Raw genomic sequence first — 21179 nt, 5'->3', positions numbered from 1 at the left:
ATTCTTTTGCTTCCTCTCTGTATTTCCCCTGGTCCTTCTCTGATTATATTCATACTGACAGAAATGTAATGACTTCCTTTTATGATAAGGGTTGCTTGGTACAGTCTGTCCATTTAAACAACCCTTTCTCTCAAATTGAATAAATGCATTCATGACTTTTCCAGCAAAAATGTGTTCCAATCTCTGTGGTTTAAAATAGTCTCATGAGGCTGATCTGAAGAAAGCTTGCTGCGCCCCAGCCCCTCTGTATAGAGAGTGACTTTTCCAGCTCGTTCTCTGTGACAGTTTCTTATATTCATTGTTTGTTCTCTTCCTTCTGCCCCCCTGGAAGGCTGGGAAGTGGAACCCCTTACATGTAAGTTTTTCTTACGCTCACTATCCTTGTCCTGGGTGCCACTTGCCTGTTGGAGGGCCACTCAAACGCTTTTTCCCCCTTCCTGTTGTTCTGTCTAATCCGTTGGCACTGTCTGGAGGCTCTAGTTTCCATTAGCTGCAAAGGATGCTAGGAATCGCTGTTGCTGCCCTTCTGTGCAAGCTTGTATTCTGCTAAGTTTTGCATGATCCATCAGAGAAGAGGTTCCTTCACTGTTGGTTACTATGTTCCTAAAAGACAGAAACAGACCAAAGGCAAGTATGGGAGACAGAAGGAGTTGCAGGGAAGAGGAGAGAATCAGTGCCTGCAGAATGGAACCCTGGGCATCAGCTGTTGGCCTCTTCTGTCCAGGGCCCCAGGGTAGCACGTGACCCTGGCCGCCCTCTCACAGGGGAAGTTGAGACCTACGGTCATGTCCCAAGAAGCCAATTCTCAGCATCAGCTCCTATATCAAGCCAAAATGTTTTGAACAGTTAATTGTTTAGAAGCTAAAGTTCCTTTGTCTATGTGACCTCTTCCTCTTTCACATGAACATGCATTTTATTTGAAATTTTCTGATCCTCATTTGGATGCAGATTAAGTCAGTGTGCACATTGTTGTAAGAATGACAATAACTCAAGATGCAAGGGTGCTGTGGATTGCATCCCCTGCAGTCGTATTGCCCTGCTATGTCCACCAGACTTACTGACTTCTCCCAACTCATTGCTTCAGCTTTACCAACAGACGATCTGCACTTCATTCCAGATTTCTGGCTTCAGAATGTTGTAACTGCCACTGCAGCTCCCACGTAGGATAGTAAGATTCACCGTACCCTTGAGTTGTTTTCCTGTGGGTTATTTGGAGATCTTAGAAGATAGACATTGTCCTTTCTTTGAAGGTAACATAAGTATAGATTTTCAAAATGCAATTGATAATCATCTTACGGAGCATGTGACTGTAAACCAGTCACTTGCTGGAACTGGGAGTTTACTGTGAGCAGCTTAATTTGTGACTAATGGTCTTACAAACATAGTGGAGCTTTATTGGAATGCTGTCTTTGTGACCCATGTTTTCCACATTAAAGAACCCTTATCGTCCAGTCACTTTGGAGATGTTTCTGTGAGTCCAGCCTCATCTAAAGAACCATTGCAGTGGGGTTCAGTGTTAGGATATTTCCTCCATCACTGGCTGGAGTGGAGCAATACTTCTAGTTTCTCTTTCTCTTGTCCCCACCCACCTGAGAGATGACATTTCTCTCACAGTAATGATTTTGGGGGTGGATTCTAGGATTCTCAAGTTGGTGTGTGGTGGTGGCACATTGCGGGGGTGGGGGAAGTCCCCAGCTAATTTTGATAGACCTCCCAGGAGTCTGTGCCTGCCTCTCCAACCCCACTCCCTGGAGAATCACAGGAGACTTGACTGTGGAGTTGTCTATGACTAGGTGCCACCCCCACTGAAAGAAAAAAAAATAAGTAAATGGTGCTCAGTTATTTGACGACCTTAAAAATGATGACCATATAATTTAGAATTACAGAGCTGGAGATTCAAGCTATTTAATTTCCCCTAAAATTACTTTCTTGCTAGTTAGTAAGAGTGTTTTCATCCTTTAAGACAATGTATAGATTTATACCCTGGTGCCTTATTTTACCATTTTCATTACTTAATGAGACTGAATAGAGGATTGGAGAAATTGGCAAGATGGGAGCCAATTCTTAATGATCCCATCAGTAGATTTTACATCTCACCCAGCAGGTTCTGAAAATGTTACTTGCCATTGCTTGTTATGTGATCTGCTTGTATAAAACACGATTTCTAATTAATTTAGCAGGCATACAAATGTCAAATCATAAAACAATGCATTACAAAGTCAAATAGAAATGACTTTTTTTTTTAACAATCTGAGCTAGTAAAATCTCCATTAATGTGATTAACTAGGAGCTGACTTTAAATAATTCTCAAGGAGAAAGTGACGGTCAGAGTTCATTGATCCACTTGTACCGATTCCTATAATGCCACTGCTGTAGCACAAGAAAAAGAGTGGGATTCATGGTCTAGTACGTTCTGAATATCAAAGTGTACCTTAAAGAAGTCAGCACATTCAGCCTTCCGTGATGCCACTTAGATTCTGTCACAACTGACTTTGTCACCCGAAGGGTGTCTTTCCAGTGAAGGGAAGCGTATAGCTATGGTAGCTGTGCTGATATTCTTAATGTTCTTTAGTTTTTTAACACTTGGGTTAGTTTAGCTTCCTATACGGTTGCATGTGCTTCTGAGCATGCCATTCCTATGACTCCTTAGGAGCTGTTTACGCACACCTTCTTGTATCCCACAGGTGTCCAAGGATGACCGAAGTGACATTGAGTCCAGCTCAGATGAGGAGGACTCAGAACTTCCAGGGAAGACCCCGCATGCTGCGACAGCCACCAATGGGACCAGTGGTACCAATGGCTATCTCCTGACCGGTCCTTGCTCCGTGGATGATTAATTACTCAAAACTCCAAGTCCCGAACAAAGTGAACTATTTGTTCCTGGAAGTATTTAATAAATTGCAAATGCAGTTCCTTTCATAATATCTCAGCACCAGAAACAAAAATTAGGATTATCAAAGCATTTTGAATAGTGCACTGCCATATGTCCTGTCTGTGAATGACGAAGAATTACCATTCTCTATATGTAGGCATGCTGTATGTAACTGACACAAGGGAACAGTATTTGCATTTGTACTGTCATAGAATATTATTTATTTTTTGTATTTGTTTGTAAATCTGTGGACAAAAGAGGGTTTCCTCACTCCTTCTACTCTCTGGGTTCCTGGCAGTGGAGGAGATGCTTGTCTGCTTCCACCCCTTTCTGTTGCTGTTGTCCGGAGTGCTAGGAGCATCAGCTTGACTTGGCACTTAGAGCAGGCACAACCAGTGCGAGATTCTCATGGCTCTCTGAATAGCTCTGCTTTCTTTGTGTTAACAGTACCCATCTGAAACTGCCTCTACAGCAGTGGCCATTCTCCCCATGTAAAAATTAGGCAGGATGGACTTGATTTCTTAATTGTCACTCTTCATGGTCAGTTAGCAGTTCAGATGAAAGAGGACAGTTACTAGAAGAATTTTTTGGTACGAACCTGCTTTGGAATACACTTCTTTCCTCATGCACACAGCCAAGATGACTTCAGTGAGTATGGTGGCTGGTTGGGGCATAACCTTGTAGATTGCAGAAAGTTGTTTTTTGGGTTTTTTGTTGTTGTTGTTGTTTGTTTGTTTTTTAATTCTCTGATGGGGTCAGTACTCCATCTCTAAAGGAAAATACTAGTGTAAGTTCATGGTTATATACAAAGAAATCACTTTGATACTGGGGATTGGCATTGTATTCTGGGAATAAGGTAAAGAGAACAGCTGATTTTCAAGGTTTTCCCACTAACCCTGTAAGTAGCAGTTTTCTCTGGTCTCCTTCACACACACACACACACGAAGCAAAGTGTGTTTTGATGGAAAAGAAGTACTCTTTCAAGAGTTAGCCAAGATCATCTCCAGTGCAAGGTACTTTGTTGCAACTGCTTTTCAAGGAAAAACCCTATCTAGTATTTGATCTTGAGGTTTCAGCTTTGCCAGTAAAGCCAGTGGGATGAAGACTCTTTCACCGATTGCTTCTCCCCTTAAGCACGTCCCAGAATGACTTTCTCCTCACTGAGAACGGAGCAGTGTTGGGCTCCCAGTCTTTTGTGTGCTTCTGTGAAAGCTTACTTGATTTCCAAGAGTTCTTTTCCAAATGGATCTATTCCTAGAGAAACAACAAAAATTCTATTGGACAATGGCAGTACAGGAATGAGCAAAATGACTGGAGAATGTGTTTCCCTGTCTTCTCCATGGCAGTTATTGATATGCAGATAAGAAAACTACATATGTAAGCCAAAGATTTTATCTTTTCTTCCAACTTTTCATAAGAGGGAGGGAAGTGGGGTTACAGATCAAAAAGACCATTGCCTAAAACAGGGGTCCAGGATACAAATGCAAAAACAAAAATGTGTGGATGAGAGCTCGGCGAATACAGCAGCAAAATGCTGAGAGTACTTTCTGTCCTGCTCAGAGCCGGTCACAGTCAATTCTGTGTTTTGAAAAAAAAATTAAAATACAGCTTTGTGCCCACAGTTTTCAACCTGTAAGTTAGTAGTTAAAGGAATGTTCCCAAACCAAAACTCGCAGTAATATTAAATCTTTCTGCACCTACTTACAAAATAGTATGTTTCTGCTATAGCCCAGAGCAGAGGGAAGAGGCTTGAAAATCTGCTTATTTATTGAGAAAACAATGCAACTAGTTCTGCTGGTAGAAATGTATTATTTTTATTTCACAAGACAGGCGTGTGTCTGAGAGCGTAGCTTGTGCATGGTTGAGTCTGTGAGACCAGTCTTTAAACCTTAAAAATACTTGTTAGTCACCAGAACATCTGTTAAAATGCAGCTATATAAAAAGTAATAGCAAGCATATTTTGGCTGCAGATTTTGAGGTGAGAGCTCCACTCTGTATCAACTAACACAGGGAACATATTTGTCTCACTTTGGCGTCGGGTTCAGGTCTTAGCAGCAGGTGACATGAGGAGAGGGCCACAGGGTGGCGCTGTTGGGGTCACATGACACTGGCCCAGGAACGTCCCGTCAGAAGGACCAGCTCCTAAAGTTAAGGTTAGAAGAAGTGCATGATGTGCAGTGAATTGAGCCTGTCACTAGCAAAGGCAAATCCAAACACTGTTTTGTTTTTCGCAGAAGTAGCTTAGAAGGACTGGGTGTGTGTGCAACCTCTCTGGCTGCAGGCAGTCATTTAACACCGCCCTCTACATCCCTACAGATTTTTAGTTCATTTTATATTTTAGAGCAAAGAGTTCTTTCTGGCTAATCAAAATGGAGTCTGTAGGCTCTTTAGTGGAGTAGTATATCGCTATCCACTGCTCTCCCTTGGTGGGCTGCTAAGGCTGAGAGAGAAACAGAGGTGAGGGGTCTGATGTTCCGCTTGTGCCAGGCCACACCATAGCGTTGGAAGTGTGTTTTGTCAGTGCAGCTGTAGTTAGTGGGAGTGCTGTTTCTCATTCAGTAATTTAGCCTGTGTGGATACCTCCTTCCTTCCGGTCACGTTCAAACCTTCCCAGGGTAAAAGGGGTCTGTAGAATAGAGTCCAGGAAAGCAATGCTTTCTTCTCCAAAGTTATAGCTTCTCTGGATTTCTTAGTTGGGGGAGAAGTAGAAAACTAAGTAGAATTTGGCCTCAGGTCAATAAATGATATAAAAATGTGTGACTGTGTATGTATATGTATGTTTCTCCAAAAACGTGATAAAGCCAAAATATCACTGACTCATCCTTCTCCACCTTCTTTTCATGAAATCCATCCACCGTGGCCTGAGACATTTCTCTGTCTCTCACTCTCACTGTTGAGCATCCTGCCTGTTCCTGCCCCTCACACAGCCGAGAGTGGTGGAACCCCTCCGCCTCCTAGCCACAGAGCGGGACGTGGTAGAGTCTAGGTCACAGGGCACCCAAGGGCAGCACAGAAGCCACGTACAGTTCACATGTCCAAATGCAGTGCCATGGGTGTTGACAGTGGGGGAGCGCCGATCAGTATTTTGGATTATTCAAGTCTGTGTTATAAAAATGCCTACGATTGCCGCCTCACCACAGGGTTTAGTGACACGCCACTCTTGCTGGGCAGCCAGGCAAAAGGTGTCCTGAGATGCCGTCACGTAACGCCCCAGCATCTGGGAAAGGTGAAGGAGGCAGGAAAGGCGGGCAGGAAGGAGCATCACATGAGTTCACCTGTAGGCCACTTGGTGGCTGACCCTCACAGTGTCCCGTTGTGTTGCCAACCTCCCATTCTAAGTATCCAAGCAAACCGAACGCCTTCATCTTGCATAGAAAGGGCCTGACTTGTCCACTTTGTCTAACAACCTCGTTGTTATTGGGGCTAAGTAAAAAGTGAGGTTGTATTTCAGCTTACCCAAGATTTTGCTGAAGAGCCAACTGTTCTCTAGAGAGAACTTTATAGATACCTGTGATTGTCCCCAGTCTGTTCATGATTTTTGAAATAATTATTTTTGGTCCTTTTTTGGAAATCTTAATGCCAAAGTTGCCAGAATATTTGACTGTTTTTTTTTAATTTGAAGAAAAGTATACTGAATAATTCCAAAGGTGTTAAAGATTCTCTTTCTCACTATGTGTGATGTCATTATATCCAAAGAAGCTTCAAGAAATCCTTGGGAAATAAAAGATTAAATGTTTACATTTCATGTGGCATATGCAGTTTTAAGGTTCTACTTGGCTACCTTTTTTCTCTTGATCGCTGATTCTGCTTTGTGAGTAAATAGTAGTAGCTCTGAAGGGTTTCTAACATCCAAGTAAGAAAAAATCAAATTGGATCCAAGTCAGTCTGATAGGAAAGTGATTATGTGGCTCTTGCAAGGCCTACATAATCCACATGGAGAGAGAAAACTAAGTGAGCTTTAGTTATTGTACAGTTACTGCTGTCCAAAATCCTATCTATGGAAAAATAATCATAAATAGCTCAGTAATCATAAACAAGTTCTTGACAAAAATGAAGAAAGATACTTTTTCTAATTGAAGATATTGTCTCCAGAGACCATTTAGATTTCTCTTGGTAAAATGAAATTGTGCCACTCTTAAAATTAACACATAGTCTTAGCACTGGTTCACCTGCCACGTTTTAGTTCATTTGCTTTTGTGTGCAGTGTCCCTTCCCCTCCCCTAGGGGGCACTTCGTAGATGCTGAGGAACCCTATCCTGGATGCTGTGGGAAGTCCTCCAGTTCACAGAGGTAGGGTAGCTGTTGCTCGTTTTCAAGGAGACAATTAAATTAGAGAACACAAAGCATCGTAAATATCATTAATAAGATCTGTAAACACCCAAAGGAGAACCTTGGTCTTTTCCAGGTATTTCCCAGTTGAGTCTACTCCTAAGGCGCTCGAAAGGAAAGCATTTACAACATAACGAGGCAAGAGCCCACCAGAACACACAAGTACTAGATCTCAGCAGCAGGATAGCACAGGGCACTGCCCAGGCAAGGGTGGCTGGGATCATCAGCCTTGGACCTTTTTTTTAATCTCACCCACTCACCTTCCTTTCAGCCTCCTGGTCAAGGAAAACCGGGATGTTGCCATTTTGCTGCGATGGATTTCCCAGTAGCCTCTGGATCAGCCATGCAGGCCGTGTTTCTGAAAGAAACACTGTGCCCGAGAGTGTTTTCCTACCCAGGTCAGTGAGACCTTGGCTTCCGCTCGTGCTGCAGGGCCTGGACACCAGGGAACGGCAGCTGCTGGAATGGTTTCTGTTTACAGTGAAAAGTTAGATTTGACTGGGATTATTTTCTCCTTTTTTTAATCAACAATAATTTTTTTAATTGTCATGGTGAGGCTTCCCTTTGGAATTTGTAAAGAAGAAATGAGCTCTCTAATTAAAAACATGAAGTGGTGATTCTGGAACTTTAATTTGGAGCTCCGTTGTGTCACACATGGAAAACACCCGCCCATACACACACACACACACACACACACACACACACCCTTGATTTCCCGAAGTTTCCTAAGGCCCCAAAACTCATGATTTCTATCAACTCTTTGCCCACCTCATGGTCATACACCTCCACACCATTTGTTGTCAGGGAAGAAGGTGGTGGTTAGATGTTGGATTTGATTTTTTTTTTCAATTTGCAGTGAGAAATAGGAGAGGTGACAAATCCACTTGTTTTCTTAAGACAATTCAGTCCTTGAGCATCTCTGTTGGAAGTGAAATGATGTACTGTTAGCCGATTAGAATTATTTTGTGTATTGTTACTGTGTTTTGCTGATTTTTATATGGAAGTATAATTATTCATTCTTGATCTCTGGAAGCAATCATTATTCTAAGGATCATTTGACTTTGGAAACACTTTCATAATAAAGATAAGTATTAAAGAATGCTGTCTCAGTGGCCTTGGCTCTGGCAGTGAACAGCTCTTGTTGAGGACTCAGCACACCTTCCTGGGTGAAATTCTTGCAGTGCTCACCTCATCCCAGTTACTTCTTACAAACTCCTCAAACCCCAATGTCACCATGATCACTGAGAAAATAAAGTTATTAGTTCATTATATTCCATGGTAGGTCTTCAAATATCAAGAAATATGGGTTGCCTGGCACCGTGGCTCACTAGGCTAATCCTCTGCCTGCAGCACCGGCACACCGGGTTCTAGTCCCGGTCGGGGCACCGGATTCTGTCCCGGTTGCCCCCCTTCCAGGCCAGCTCTCTGCTGTGGCCCAGGAGTGCAGTGGAAGATGGCCCAAGTGCTTGGGCCCTGCACCCGCTTGGGAGACCAGGAGGAAGCACCTGGCTCCTGGCTTTGGATCTGCGCAGCGCACCAGTCGTAGCGGCCATTTAGGGGGTGAACCAAAGGAGGGAAGACCTTTCTCTCTGTCTCTCTCTCTCTCACTGTCTAAAAAAAAAAAAAAAAAAAAAGAAAGAAATATGGGGCAAGCATGTAGCCTAGCAGTTGAGGTACCCCCATCCCATATCAGAGTGCCTGGATTTGATTTCTGGCTCTGACTCCTAACCCAAGACTTCTGCTAATACAGACCATTGGAGGCAACAGTAATAGCTCAAGTGCTTAGGTTTTTGCCACTCTTGTGGGTGACCTGGATTGCATTACAGGTCAGTCAGTCCCAGGCATTGTGGGCACATGGGGGTGTGAACCAGTGGATGGGAGCTCTGTCTCTCTCATTCTCTTTCTATGTCTCTGCCTCTCAAATAAATAAATAAATTATATTTAAGATGCAAAAACTTTAGTGTTAAATTTTATGTAGCAGCGTCGGCATTATGGCGTTGGCAGGTTAAGCTGCCACCTGCAGTGCCAGTATCCCGTATGGGCTGTGGTTTGAGTCCCAGCTGCTCCACTTCAGATCCAGTTCCCTGCTAATGGCCTGGGAAAAGGAACAGAAGATGGCCCAAGTGCTTGGGAACCTGCAACTCACGTAGGAGACTTGGATGAAGCGCCTGGCTCCTGGCTCCTGACTTCAACCTGGCCCAGCTGTGGACGTTGGGGCCATTTGGGGGGGAGGGGGGGTGAACTAGTACTTAGAAGATCTCTCTGTCTTTCCCTCTCTTTCTGTAACTCTGCCTTTCAAATAAATAAAATAAATTTTATGTAGCACTTCCTTCTGTTAAAAAATATATGATTATGGAGATACCAATTTAAATACATCAGACTATGCTGCCTTTCCCAACATCAAAAAGGACTTAGGACAAATGACCCAAAGCGCGATGCAGAGCTGTTCCTCTGTGTGCCTCATAGGGGCGTCGCTGGTGGCACCTGCTCTGGGTCTGTGCCCTCTTTGTTAGACCTTCTGCCCCCTTTGTCCATCTTTCCTGTGAAGCTCTCTTCCCCAAGTTGCTCTTCTGCTCTGAGCTCACATCATGGAGTTTTTCAGAAGCCACAAAATAGCACAGTAATTCAACCAGACACCCCACCACCAGAACAAGCTTTATGGTTTAAAAAAAATCTTGTAAATAATCACTCCCATCAACAATCTGATTCCAAGAATGCATTATTCTGATAAATTTAACCACAGAAATTTCTCTAAGGCACAAAAAAATGGATTTTTATGAAAATACAACCCTCTGGAAGCCCTGCACTCTGCCAGCTCTATGAACAGCATAATCTGACACTACGAGCATCTCTCCCCAATAGAAACAATAGAACTCAGCTTCTCTGAAATGGCTCCCTTGTTGCTGGGCTGCCACATCCAACCTAATTCTCTGCCAGCCCTGAGCTTGCTTTGACAGGAAGAGTAATAGTACCGACAGCATTAAAAGTTGATCCGACAACAAAGCAGGGGCTGGACTTCAGGATCCCCTGGGATCAGAACCAGGCACCGTGATGTCTGGAGCCTGGGACCACACCCTTGATTATTCCTCAACGTGCTGTGACTTGAGGAAACAAGATGGACATCATTCCTAAATACAGAAAGTTTAAAAAGTTATAAATCCTGAATTAGAGATCAAGCGAGAAAAACGTGACTGTCGGTGGTGACGTTGCAGAAGCTTCGCTAAAAGCATTACTTTCCTAGACGTGAGCTGGATGCCAGATAAACAAGGGAGGTAACCACTCAGAAGCAAGCAAGTGTGGGAACCCGTTACCACCCAGTGAGGGGGCTAAGGAGGAGGAGAGGCCACCTGTCGTGGCTGGACACCTACATAAGGAGCAAATGTCCTGGTATTAGCCAAACTTCGCCAGCAAGCCACCGGTGTGGCGACTGGGAGACCCAGGCTACAGAGTTCAGCAGGACAGAGAAGATGCCAGGCTGGTGGGGAAGGGGAGGGAGTGGGTTAAGGGTCTGCGCATGGAGTGAACTGCGTAAAGCCAGTATTCCTCAAGGCTCACATGGGGCCTAGCATGTTACAGGACACAAGTAGTGTTTGTTGAAAAAACAAATGGACACAGTTAGATGAGAACTGATACTACTTAAAGCTATCCGCAATTAGGGGGCAAGAGGTTCATCAGAAGCACGTTGACTGTTTCTGAACTCAAGGTTTCTCTGTGGGAAATGCAGCTTCTCTCACTTGTACGCTGGATCAGCTGAGGGACTTCTTGGCTGGCTGTGGGTAAGGGAAGTCACCTGTTCTGCCAGTATCCTAGGCCCAGATATGCAGGGATGAAGATGCAGGGCTGAGACTAGATGGGGCGAGACACAAGCTGATAGGAACTAAGGAGGAAGGTGTGGCAAACTGGAGAATTAAAGAAACAAAATTGCGAAACAAAGATGGACCAAGAAGGTCTTCGATGCAGCACTCAGAACTCACAACTAAGTTTTGAAGCAATTCTTCAAGTAAGTGGTTGTTTAAAGGCGGGCACTTGGTATACCAGTTAAAATGCTGCCTGAGACAGCTATATCTGGTAGCACAGTGCCTGGGTTTGAGTCCTGGCTCCACTTTCTCTTTTTTTTTTTTTTTAATGATTTTTTATTTATTTTTATTTGCGATGTAGAGTTACAGACAGTGAGAGGGAGAGACAGAGAGAAAGGTCCTCTGTCCATTGGTTCATGGAGCTGCATTGGCGGCCGGAGCTGCGCCGATCTGAAGCCAGGAGCCAGGAGCTTCTTCCTGGTCTCCCACATGGGTGCAGGGGCCCAAGGACTTGGGCCATCTTCCACTGCTTTCCCAGGCTATAACAGAGAGCTGGATTGGAAGAGGAGCACCCAGGACTAGAACCGGCGCCCATATGGGATGCCGGTGCCTCAGGTGGAAGATTAACATACTGTGCCATGGCACCGGCCCCTGGCTCCACTTTCAATTCCAGCTTCCTGCTAATGTGCACTCTGGGAAGTGGAAGATGATGGCGCAAGTGCTCAGATCACTGCCACCCACATGGGAGTCCCAGGTGGAGTTCCAGGCCCAGCCCCGCTGTTAACAGGCATTTGACGAGTAAACCAGCAGACAAAAGATATCCATCATCTCTGTTTCTCTGCCTTTGAAATAAATTTTTTAAATTTTAAAGAATTTATTTAATTTTTAACTTAGTAAGTAATGAGAAATGTTTACATAGCCAAAGATAAATTGAACAGCAAAAGGCCAGGTCCCTGGATACATGGTGCAATCATTCAAAAGCACTTAGACACCGGATGCCAGAAAGTGTAGGCATGAAGGACAGTGATGAATAAGACAGAAGTGGCCCCTGCTTTTGTAGAACTTAGAATCTAGTAAGAAAAAGAAAATGACAAACAAGAATCTTCACATCACGTGTCACCAGGGAAATGCAAGTTAAATCAATGGGAAATACTGTACCTGCTTGGAATGCCCTATCCCATCCCAGAGTGTCTGGCTGAGTCCCAGTACCCCATGCTTTCCATCCAGCTTTCTGCTAATGCAATGGGAAGCAACAAATGATGACCCGAGTCTTTGGGTTCCTATCACCCACATGGGAACCCAGGTGTAGTTCCTGTCGCTCTGCCTTTTAGATAAATAGTAAATAAATCTTTAATTTTTTTTTTAAAAAGTAAAACAACATGTAAGATATCAGGCCAGTTGGAGCCGGATGAGTGAGTTCACAAGGGTCCCTAGAGTCTTAAAGAACAATGAGTTCTTTTTTTCTCTCTCAGTTCAAAGTACTACTTGGTGCATAAACCAAGAACACTGACATACCACAGTTCCGACGCTGCCATTTCTCAGTTGTATTCCTTACGAGTCATTTCTGAGGCATAGGAAGGAGTTTCTATGGTAGAAGCTAGAAACACACAGAGCCAGAATGATCATGAATGCAGTAAAAGTCACATGAAAATTAAGTTGATTCATGCATTGAGCAGCAGTTCTGTATGAAACGTTACGCTGTGCTTTGTGAAGGGTATAAAGAAGTCAACACCAAAGCTGCTACAATGAAGGGGTTCTCAATCTAGTTAAGGAGGCAGGGCACAACAGTAGCTGTTTAAGTGGAGCAAGATAGCTCTAAAAGACATAAGGGGTCTTCAAAAATTCACAGAAACTGCATATTATCCATACATTTCAAAAATGCACCATAGCAAACTTATCTTTTAATTATATTTTCCCATGAAAATTTTGAAGTACCCTCATATTTGTTCTAGTGTATGTATCAAATTTAATGATAAAGGTCAATGGCTTTTGAAAATAGTAGTTGCTCTATAGATATAAGATATTGCTATCATTATCGTTGTCTTCATCTCAAATATATTGGATAGGATAGTAGTTAAAATTTCAGAGGAGAGAGAGGTTGCTCTAGGATCAGTTGAGAAAGGTTTTTGAGAAGAAAGGGGGGCCAACGCTGTGGTATAGCAGGTAAAGTCTCCACCTGCAGTGCCAGCATCTCATATGGGCTCTGCTTTGAGTACTGGCTATTCCACCTCCGATCCAGCTCTCTGCTATGGCCTGGGAAAGCAGTGGAAGATGGCCCAAGTCCTTGGGCCCCTGAATCCACATGGGAGACCCAGAAGAAGCACCTGGCTCCTGGCTTCAGATCAGCACAGCTCCAGCTACTGTGGCCATCTGAGGAGTGAACCAGCAGATGGAAGACCTCTCTCTCTCTCTCTCTCTCTCTCTCTCTCTCCCCCCCCACCCTGTGTAACTCTGACTTTCAAGTGAATAAATAAATCTTTAAAAAAAGAGAGAGAGAAGAAAGGCAAGAAGAATTGGCAGGATTTGGATGAGTGGAGTGGAAAGAAGGTATCTGAGACAAAGGGCATCGCGTGAAGCAGTGAGTAAGGTCCTTAGCATCACCCACACTCCGGGGTTAGTGACCTGACCCTGTCCTCACTGCGTATTCCCCCTGGACCCCTGGACCATGCTCCCAGGACTGTTGTCTCAGAACGAGCGACACCATGTGGAAGCTCTAGCGCTTTCCTCGTATTGCTCCCTGTCGCACAGGCCTTCCCCTCTTCTTCTTCATGTTGCTTACTCTTATTTGGTCTTTAAACCTGGCTTATGTTTACACAGAAAGGCTGAGTCTCTCGAAGTGTGTTGCCTTTCCTAGAGAAGAAAAGCTATAATCATGTAACTCCCTCAGCACGCCTCTCACACTGCCTCCCCTGCTTGGCTGTCAGCATCTTGAGGGCAAAGACCTTGCCTTTTGTATCTGGACCCTCATCATCAGCCCTCATGTCCCTGGCAATAGTAGTTGTTCAGTAAATGCTTATAGAATGAAGTGTGCATTGACAGAAATAAGAGCTGTGGGAAGATGACGGCTTTGGAAGGGGTAAATGAGCTAATTTTTATATTTTTAACTTGAGCTGATAAAAGTTCATTCATGTGGAAATGTCTACTAAAAATCAGAAATACAAGACTCAAATTTGGTGCTTTCTTTCCACTTTTTTTTTTTTTTTTTCAAAAAAAAAAAAAATGGAGAGAACCTTGCCCATAGTCTTGTAGCCAGAAACTGGTGATGGAAATAACTTATTCCAAGCCCTGAATCATGTCTGTGTTGTCTGATAAGGCAGAAGCTTGAGAAATGCCCTTGTTTAGAGGATAAAGAAAATTAGATAAATCATCAAACAAAAGAGTGATAGGAAATATAGAAAAGAATTTATATAATAATGAATTGATCTTCCCTTCTTATTTCTATCTTCCTTCCCTTCCCTCTTCTTCTTGAGCTAATAAGTCTAAAGCATCAAACAACCAGAGCAGAGTGAATGTCTGTGCCAGGTCAGGGAACTGTGCTGGCCCAGAGTGGGGTTAAGTTGTGGCATGGAAGCGTCTGAATAGGAGGACAGCACAGCGTGGAGAATCAGGGCCCAGTCCGTGGAGAGGGTTGTGTGCAAGGTTGAGCGCGGGGAGAACAGGACTAAGGGTTGAAGCAGGATGCTGAGGCATCCCTACAGGGTCAACCCCACCGGGAAGTCAGAGTGGCAGCAGTGGGAGCAGGTACACACAGAGGGATTCAACAAATACAGAAATAGAGGATGATGGGAGCCATTTCTCACTGCCAGAAAGGGGAGTTACAAATGCAGAAGAGGGGAAAACTGAAAAAACTCAAGAGTGCCATTAAAATTGTAGGTAACGGTGGGTTTTAGTAGAGAGGGAGCCATCAAAATGAGCACAGATGAATGTATATCTGCATATAGATAGATGACAGATAGATAGATGACAGGTGGGTGATAGATAATAGATGATAGATGAGATAGATAGATAGATAATAGATAGATGATGATAGATAGATAGATAGATAGATAGATAGATAGATATGCCCTGCATCCACCCCTCAGGGTCTAGGAACCACTAACTCCTCAGTAGTTCCTCCTGAACACACCTGGTCTCCCAGGTCTTGGGTTCTAAATCCATCCCAAGTTTATTCTCCATTGATCAGAACCAAGGATCCTTGAAAAAGCAATTGAGCCTAGAGCTGAGCAGGGAAACACAGGCTGGGTATGGAAGATCTTGTTGGGCCAAAGAGCTACAAAGTGTTCTAAATAATGAGCAATTACAAGGACACAGAACCAGCTTGCAAGTGCCCTCAGTGCCCAGATCTAAGATATTTTGTGTGTCAAAATTAATAATAGTAATAGATTCTAATGCATTGAATAAATAGAAAACTGAGTCAATATGACATAAATTAATAAATACTAAATGAAAGTTTGATGAGAAACACAGTATTTGCCTAGCTTCGAAGTTCATCCTCTTAAGATAGTCATTGACTGGGAAAGTAAAAGTAGTGACACTACAGTGAAGAAACTGGCGCCGGCGCCATGGTTCAATAGGCTAATCCTCCGCCTTGTGGCGCCAGCACACCGGGTTCTAGTCCCTGTCGGGGCGCCGGATTCTGTCCCGGTTGCCCCTCTTCCAGGCCGGCTCTCTGCTGTGCCAGGGAGTGCAGTGGAGGATGGCCCAAGTGCTTGGGCCCTGCACCTCATGGGAGACCAGGATAAGTACCTGGCTCCTGCCATCAGATCAGCGTGGTGCGCCAGCCGCAGCACGCAGGTCGCGGCGGCCGTTGGAGGGTGAACCAATGGCAAAGGAAGACCTTTCTCTCTGTCTCTCTCTCTCACTGTCCACTCTGCCTGTCAAAAAAGAAAAGAAAAAAGAAAAGAAAAGAAAAGAAAAGAAAAGAAAAACGAAACTGGCAACCCCATCAGGAAGGGGTCAGATGGAATCCTGTGACATTTGAACAGATGTAATAAGAACGCAGAATCTCATCTGTGATATTCCCGCCCTAGATCATAACCTGAATCTAATCACAGCCAACATCAGGCAAACCAAAATTGAGGGACATAATCTGTCCATGCCGAGAAAGTCAGGCAAAGTCTACAGAACTGTTCCGGAGTTGAAAACACTGAACAGACAAGAGGACGAATGCAAAGCGTGTTATACTGAACTGGTCATGTTGCTATGGAGAACACAAACAAGACCACTGGTGGAACTGAGGATTAAATGATAGTAATGAACCGATTTTGACTTGCTGCTTTCGATGGTTGTGTTGTGGTTTTGCTTAAGAAATGTAAGAAATGTAAACCAAGATGTTCTAGATTAGTGAGCATTAGGTAGAAAATTTATACAGGGAAAAAGAAAAGGAAAAATACTTTGTGCTAATCTTACAATGTTCCTATAACTTTGAAATTATTTTTAATCAATATTTTTAAACTCTATTAATATACTAAGTGAGATTATCAGATATTTAAATGTAGCAATGTCTATTTTTTTAAAGATTTATATTATTTATTTGAAAGACAGGGTTAGAGAAAAGTAGAGAGAGAGAGAGAGGTCCTCCATCCACTGGTTCACTCCTCACATGGCCGCAATGGCCAGAGCTGCACCGATCTGAAGACAGGAGCCAGAAGCCTCCTCCAGGTCTCCCACACAGGTGCCGGGGCCCAAGGACTTGGGCTATCGTTTACTGCTTTCCCAGGCCATAGCAGAGAGCTGAATCGGAAGAGAAGCAGCTGGGACTAGAACCGGCATCCATATGGGATGCCAGCACTTCAGGTCAGGGCTTTAACCCACTGCGCCAGCCCCAGCAATGTCTATTTTTAAAAAGAATGTCAAGAGCAATAAAGTAGGCTGGCACTATGATATAGCAGGTAAAGCTACCGCCTGCAGTGTCGGCATCCCATATGAACGCCGATTTGAGTCCCATATGGGCACCGATTTGAGTCCCAGCTGCTCCACTTCCAATCTGATCTGCTATGGCCTGGGAAAGCAGTAGAAAATGGCCCATGTCCTTGAGCCCCTGCACCCACCTGGGAGTTCTGGAAGAAGCTCCTGGCTCCTGGCTTCAGATCGGCCCAGTTACGGCTGTTGCAGCCAAATGGGGAGTGAACCAGTGGATGGAAGACCTCTCTGTCTCTGTCTCTCTCTCTCTCTCTCTGCCTCTCCTTCTCCATGTAACTCTTTCAAATAAATAAATTTTTTTAAAAAAATCAATGAAGTGATGCAATGCCTCAGCCCATCAAAGGGATATTAGGTGAAAGAGAAAAATGTGTTAATTAGAACTTCTTGAAATTTTTATTTTATTTTATTTTAAAGATTGATTTATTTATTTTGAAAATAAGAATTACAGAGAGACAGGGAGAGAGAAAGCTTCCATCTTCTGGTTCACTCCCCAGGCAGTCACAATGGTCAGCACTAGGCCAGGTTGAAGCCAGGAGCCAGTAGCTTTATCTAGTTCTTTCACGTAGGTGGCAGGGGACAAAACACTTGGGCCATCTTCCACTGCTTTCCCAGGCCATAGCAGAGAGCTGGATCAGAAGAGGAGCAGCCGGGACAAGAACTGGTGCCCTTATGTGATGCTGACACTGCAGGTGGGGCAGCATTACCTGCTATGCCGCAATGGGGGCTCCTCTTGAAAATTTTAAAAGATTTGGTAAGTTATGTTAATTTTTGTGAATTTTTGAACTAGAAAGTTTGTACTTTTTAATGTTTCATAAGTGTAAATACTATTATCTTTAGTATCTTAATTGATTCTGGAAAAATAAAATTATCATGATTGCAGTAACAATAGCAGCCGTGTTCATTGAACACTTACCATGTATACTCTGCTCTAAGGTCTGGTTTTATTATTTCTGTTTTACATATCAGGAGACTGAAAGGGGTAAAGAAATTTCCCCCAAAGGAACATCTGAATATGTACTATAGACAGATTTTGAACCTCCACACTCCAAAGCCAATTCTATTAATTCCTGTCCCACAGTGCGTCCTATGGAGTACAGAGAGAAGGGGATTTGGGGTAGGATTCCAGAGGACTAGGTTTTATTCTAGATTCTTCCTTCTCCCCACTCCCTCAATACTTATCCCCAACACATTTTATCATCATCAAGTCTTGCTGGTTCCTTTTAAAAAACGATGGCTTCCTCTCCATGTTTGTTAGAGCCTCACCATTTTTCTCCTGCTTCCTGGTAGCATAAGATAAGGATCTTCCTGATCCTTATCTCAATCCTCCTTAGAGTTTCTGTACTGCTATCAGTATAAAACGCAAAAAAAAAAAAAAAAAAAAAAAGCTTCAAATCCCCGATGAAGGACACTTGTGTGGCTCCAGTCACCTCAGGGTCAAGGTTAAAACATGGCACCTGTGTCTCTCCCCAGCTTCTTCCACTGTAAGGTCCTATGCAAACTGTGCTAGAGGCATACTTGAAATGTTTCCAGTTTTCTGGATACAACAGCACTCTGTATGTAAACTCGGTTAATGGGTGCATTCCAAGCATCAGCAAGTGTGACCATCTCTTACCAGCATTTTCTGTCATGCCCCCATTCCCCAGCCAGGCTGAGCTGGGTACATCTTTGGAATTCTCAGCACATTTCTATAAAGACCTGTTTTGTATAATCTATCATAATGTATGACCTTCCTTCGTGAAACTGTGCTCCTCGAAAGAAGAGATTGAGGTGCCGACCCTGTGGCGTAGAGGGTAACGCCACCTGTGGAGCTGGCATTCCGCATAGATGCTGGCTGGAGTCCTGGCCTCTTCACTGTAGATCCAGTTCCCTGCTAATGCACCTAGGAAAGCAGCGGAAGATGGCTCAAGTCCTTGGGCCCCTGCACCTACATAGCAGACCCAGAAAAAACTCCTGGCTCCTGGCTTCATCCTGGCCCCGCCAGGATGGAGCCCGCAGATGGAAGATTTCTCTCTCTCTATCTCTGCCTCTCTCTGCAACTTTGCCTTTCAAATAAATAAATAAATCTTCTAAAAGGAGAGGGAGAGAAAGAGAGAGAGAGATTGAAGCTTGGTCATCTTTATGTCCCTTCCTTGGAGGTCATTGAAGAAGTGAGTGAATGAATGGATACACACTGATGAATTATCAGTTGTGTAAAATGTTACAAAGAGGCAAAATAAAAGAACGATTTTCAGTAGAAACACTATGGAAAAGTTGTAAGAGAAGCTGGCTTAGGAGTTAAACAGTTTGACTAAGAAAATAAAAAGGAAAGATTTTTGACAATTACATAAGACTACCTGAACAAGTACACAGTGTGTGCACAGGATACTTGGTCTCAGGGGTATGCAATGACTTCTTAAAAACTGTACTTGGGGCAAGTCAGCCTGAGCATGTCCCAAATTATACATCTCTTCCCTCTCCCATTCCCACCACCATGTTCAACAGGGATCACATTTCAGTTAATTTTCAACACTTAAGAATAACTGTGCATCAATTACAGATCTAAACCAGTCATATTAAGTAGAACAGATAAAAAAACTACTAAGAGGGATAATGTATTTAGTTGTTCATTAACAGTCAGGGCTATGCTGATCAAGCCACCATTTCCCATAGTGTCCACCTCACTCCAACAGGTTTCCCTCTTGGTGTTCAGTCAGTCGTCACCGATCAGGGAGAACATATGGTATTTGTCCCTTTGGGACTGGCTTATTTCACTCAGCATGATGTGTTCCAGATTCCTCCATTTTGTTGTGAGATGTATAATTTGGGACATGCTCAGGCTGACTTGCCCCAAGTGGTAGAGTTGGAAGCATACCAGGGGATTCCAATTCAATCCCATCGAGGTGGCATGTACCAATGCCATCTCACTGTTCCAGGTGATCAGTTTCAGTTCACAGTTGGTCATGGTGAAGGGATTGGGAGTCAAAGGGAGCACATAGACAAGTCTAGTACCTGCTAACGCTAACTGATGGAGTAAATAAAGGGGAGAGTGATCCAACATGGGAAGTGAGATACTCAGCAGACTCATAGAATGGCAGATGTCCTAAATAGCACTCTGGCCTCAGAATCAGCCCTAAAGGCATTCGGAGCTGGCTGAAAAGCTCATGAGAGTATTTCAGGCATGGAAAGCCAAGACACTCTGGCAAAAGATCTCTGCGAGTGAGATCCCAGTGGAAAGAACAGGTCATCAAAGAAGGAGGTACCTTTCTCTGAAGGGAGGAGAGAACCTCCACTTTGACTATGACCTTGTCTAAACAAGATAAGAGTCGGAGAACTCAGAGGGCTTCCATAGCCTTGGAAACTCATGACTGGAGCATAGGGAGATTACTGATGCCATAGACAGGAGTGTCAATTGGTAAAGTCAACAACAGGAGTCACTGTGCACTTACTCCTCATGTAGGATCTCTATCCTTAATGTGCTGTACATTGAGATTTAATGCTATAACGAGTACTCAAACAATATATTTCACTTTGTGTTTCTATGGGGGTGCAAACTGTTGAAATCCTTACTTAATGCATACTAAACTGATCCTCTGTAAAAAAAAAAAAAAAAAAAAAAAAAAAAAAAGAAAGAAAAGAAAAGAAATTATCAATTCCCAACTTGACTCTCACTGGGATTAAACATGACAATAGGTCTGAAAAAAAAAAAATTTTCTCCTAGTAATTAAAATATTGTACTTTCAGATATGTCTCTCCATACACCAATGTGACACTCTCATGATTACTGCAATTTTATTATAAGACTTTAAATCAAGTAATATAAAGCCTTCAATTTTACATTTCTCCATTTTAAGTCCTCCCGGATTCCATATAAGTTTTAGAATTTGGTTATCAATTTCTATAAAACACCCTCCAGGTATTTTGATTGGGATTTCATTGAATCTATATTAATTTGGGATGAAGTGCCCTCAATAACACTGGGTCTTTGAATATATGCACATAGATATCTTTTTTTTTTAATTTTTGTACTTTTTTTTTACCATTGTTTTCTTGTTCTCAGTGTGCAGGTCTTATATATCCTTGGCTAACTTCATCTTTAAAAATTTCACAGTTTTTAACACTATGGTAAATTATATTGGTCTTGGTTATCAGTTATTTGTTGCTAATACGTGGACATATAATTGATTTTGTACAATAACTAGATATTCTGCAAACTTGCTAAACTCTTGTAATTCTAGTAGCTATTTTGGTATATTCTGCAAGATTTTCTGCACATAAGATTA

General features: G+C 43.2%; 1 protein-coding gene across 2 annotated transcripts in view; it reads left to right on the top strand.

The window, feature by feature from the left end:
* Positions 1 to 8300, top strand: part of CERS6 (ceramide synthase 6) — a 341168-nt gene extending 332868 nt beyond the window's left edge. Inside the window, exons 10-11 of one of the 2 annotated variants that reach the window (XM_017343213.3) lie at positions 332 to 355; positions 2685 to 8300. In XM_017343213.3, coding sequence (XP_017198702.2) covers positions 332 to 355; positions 2685 to 2837 — 177 coding nt within the window. In that variant the 3' untranslated portion in view covers positions 2838 to 8300. The remainder of the gene's footprint in view (positions 1 to 331; positions 356 to 2684) is intronic. The other variant, XM_051848533.2, reaches the window with a different exon arrangement.
* The last annotated feature ends 12879 nt before the right edge of the window (positions 8301 to 21179 follow it).

Source organism: Oryctolagus cuniculus, chromosome 3 (assembly GCF_964237555.1).
Source record: "Oryctolagus cuniculus chromosome 3, mOryCun1.1, whole genome shotgun sequence".
Lineage (NCBI taxonomy): Eukaryota > Metazoa > Chordata > Mammalia > Lagomorpha > Leporidae > Oryctolagus > Oryctolagus cuniculus.
The sequence above is the reverse complement of the archived record's forward strand: the minus strand, read 5'-3'. Positions and strand labels throughout refer to the sequence as shown.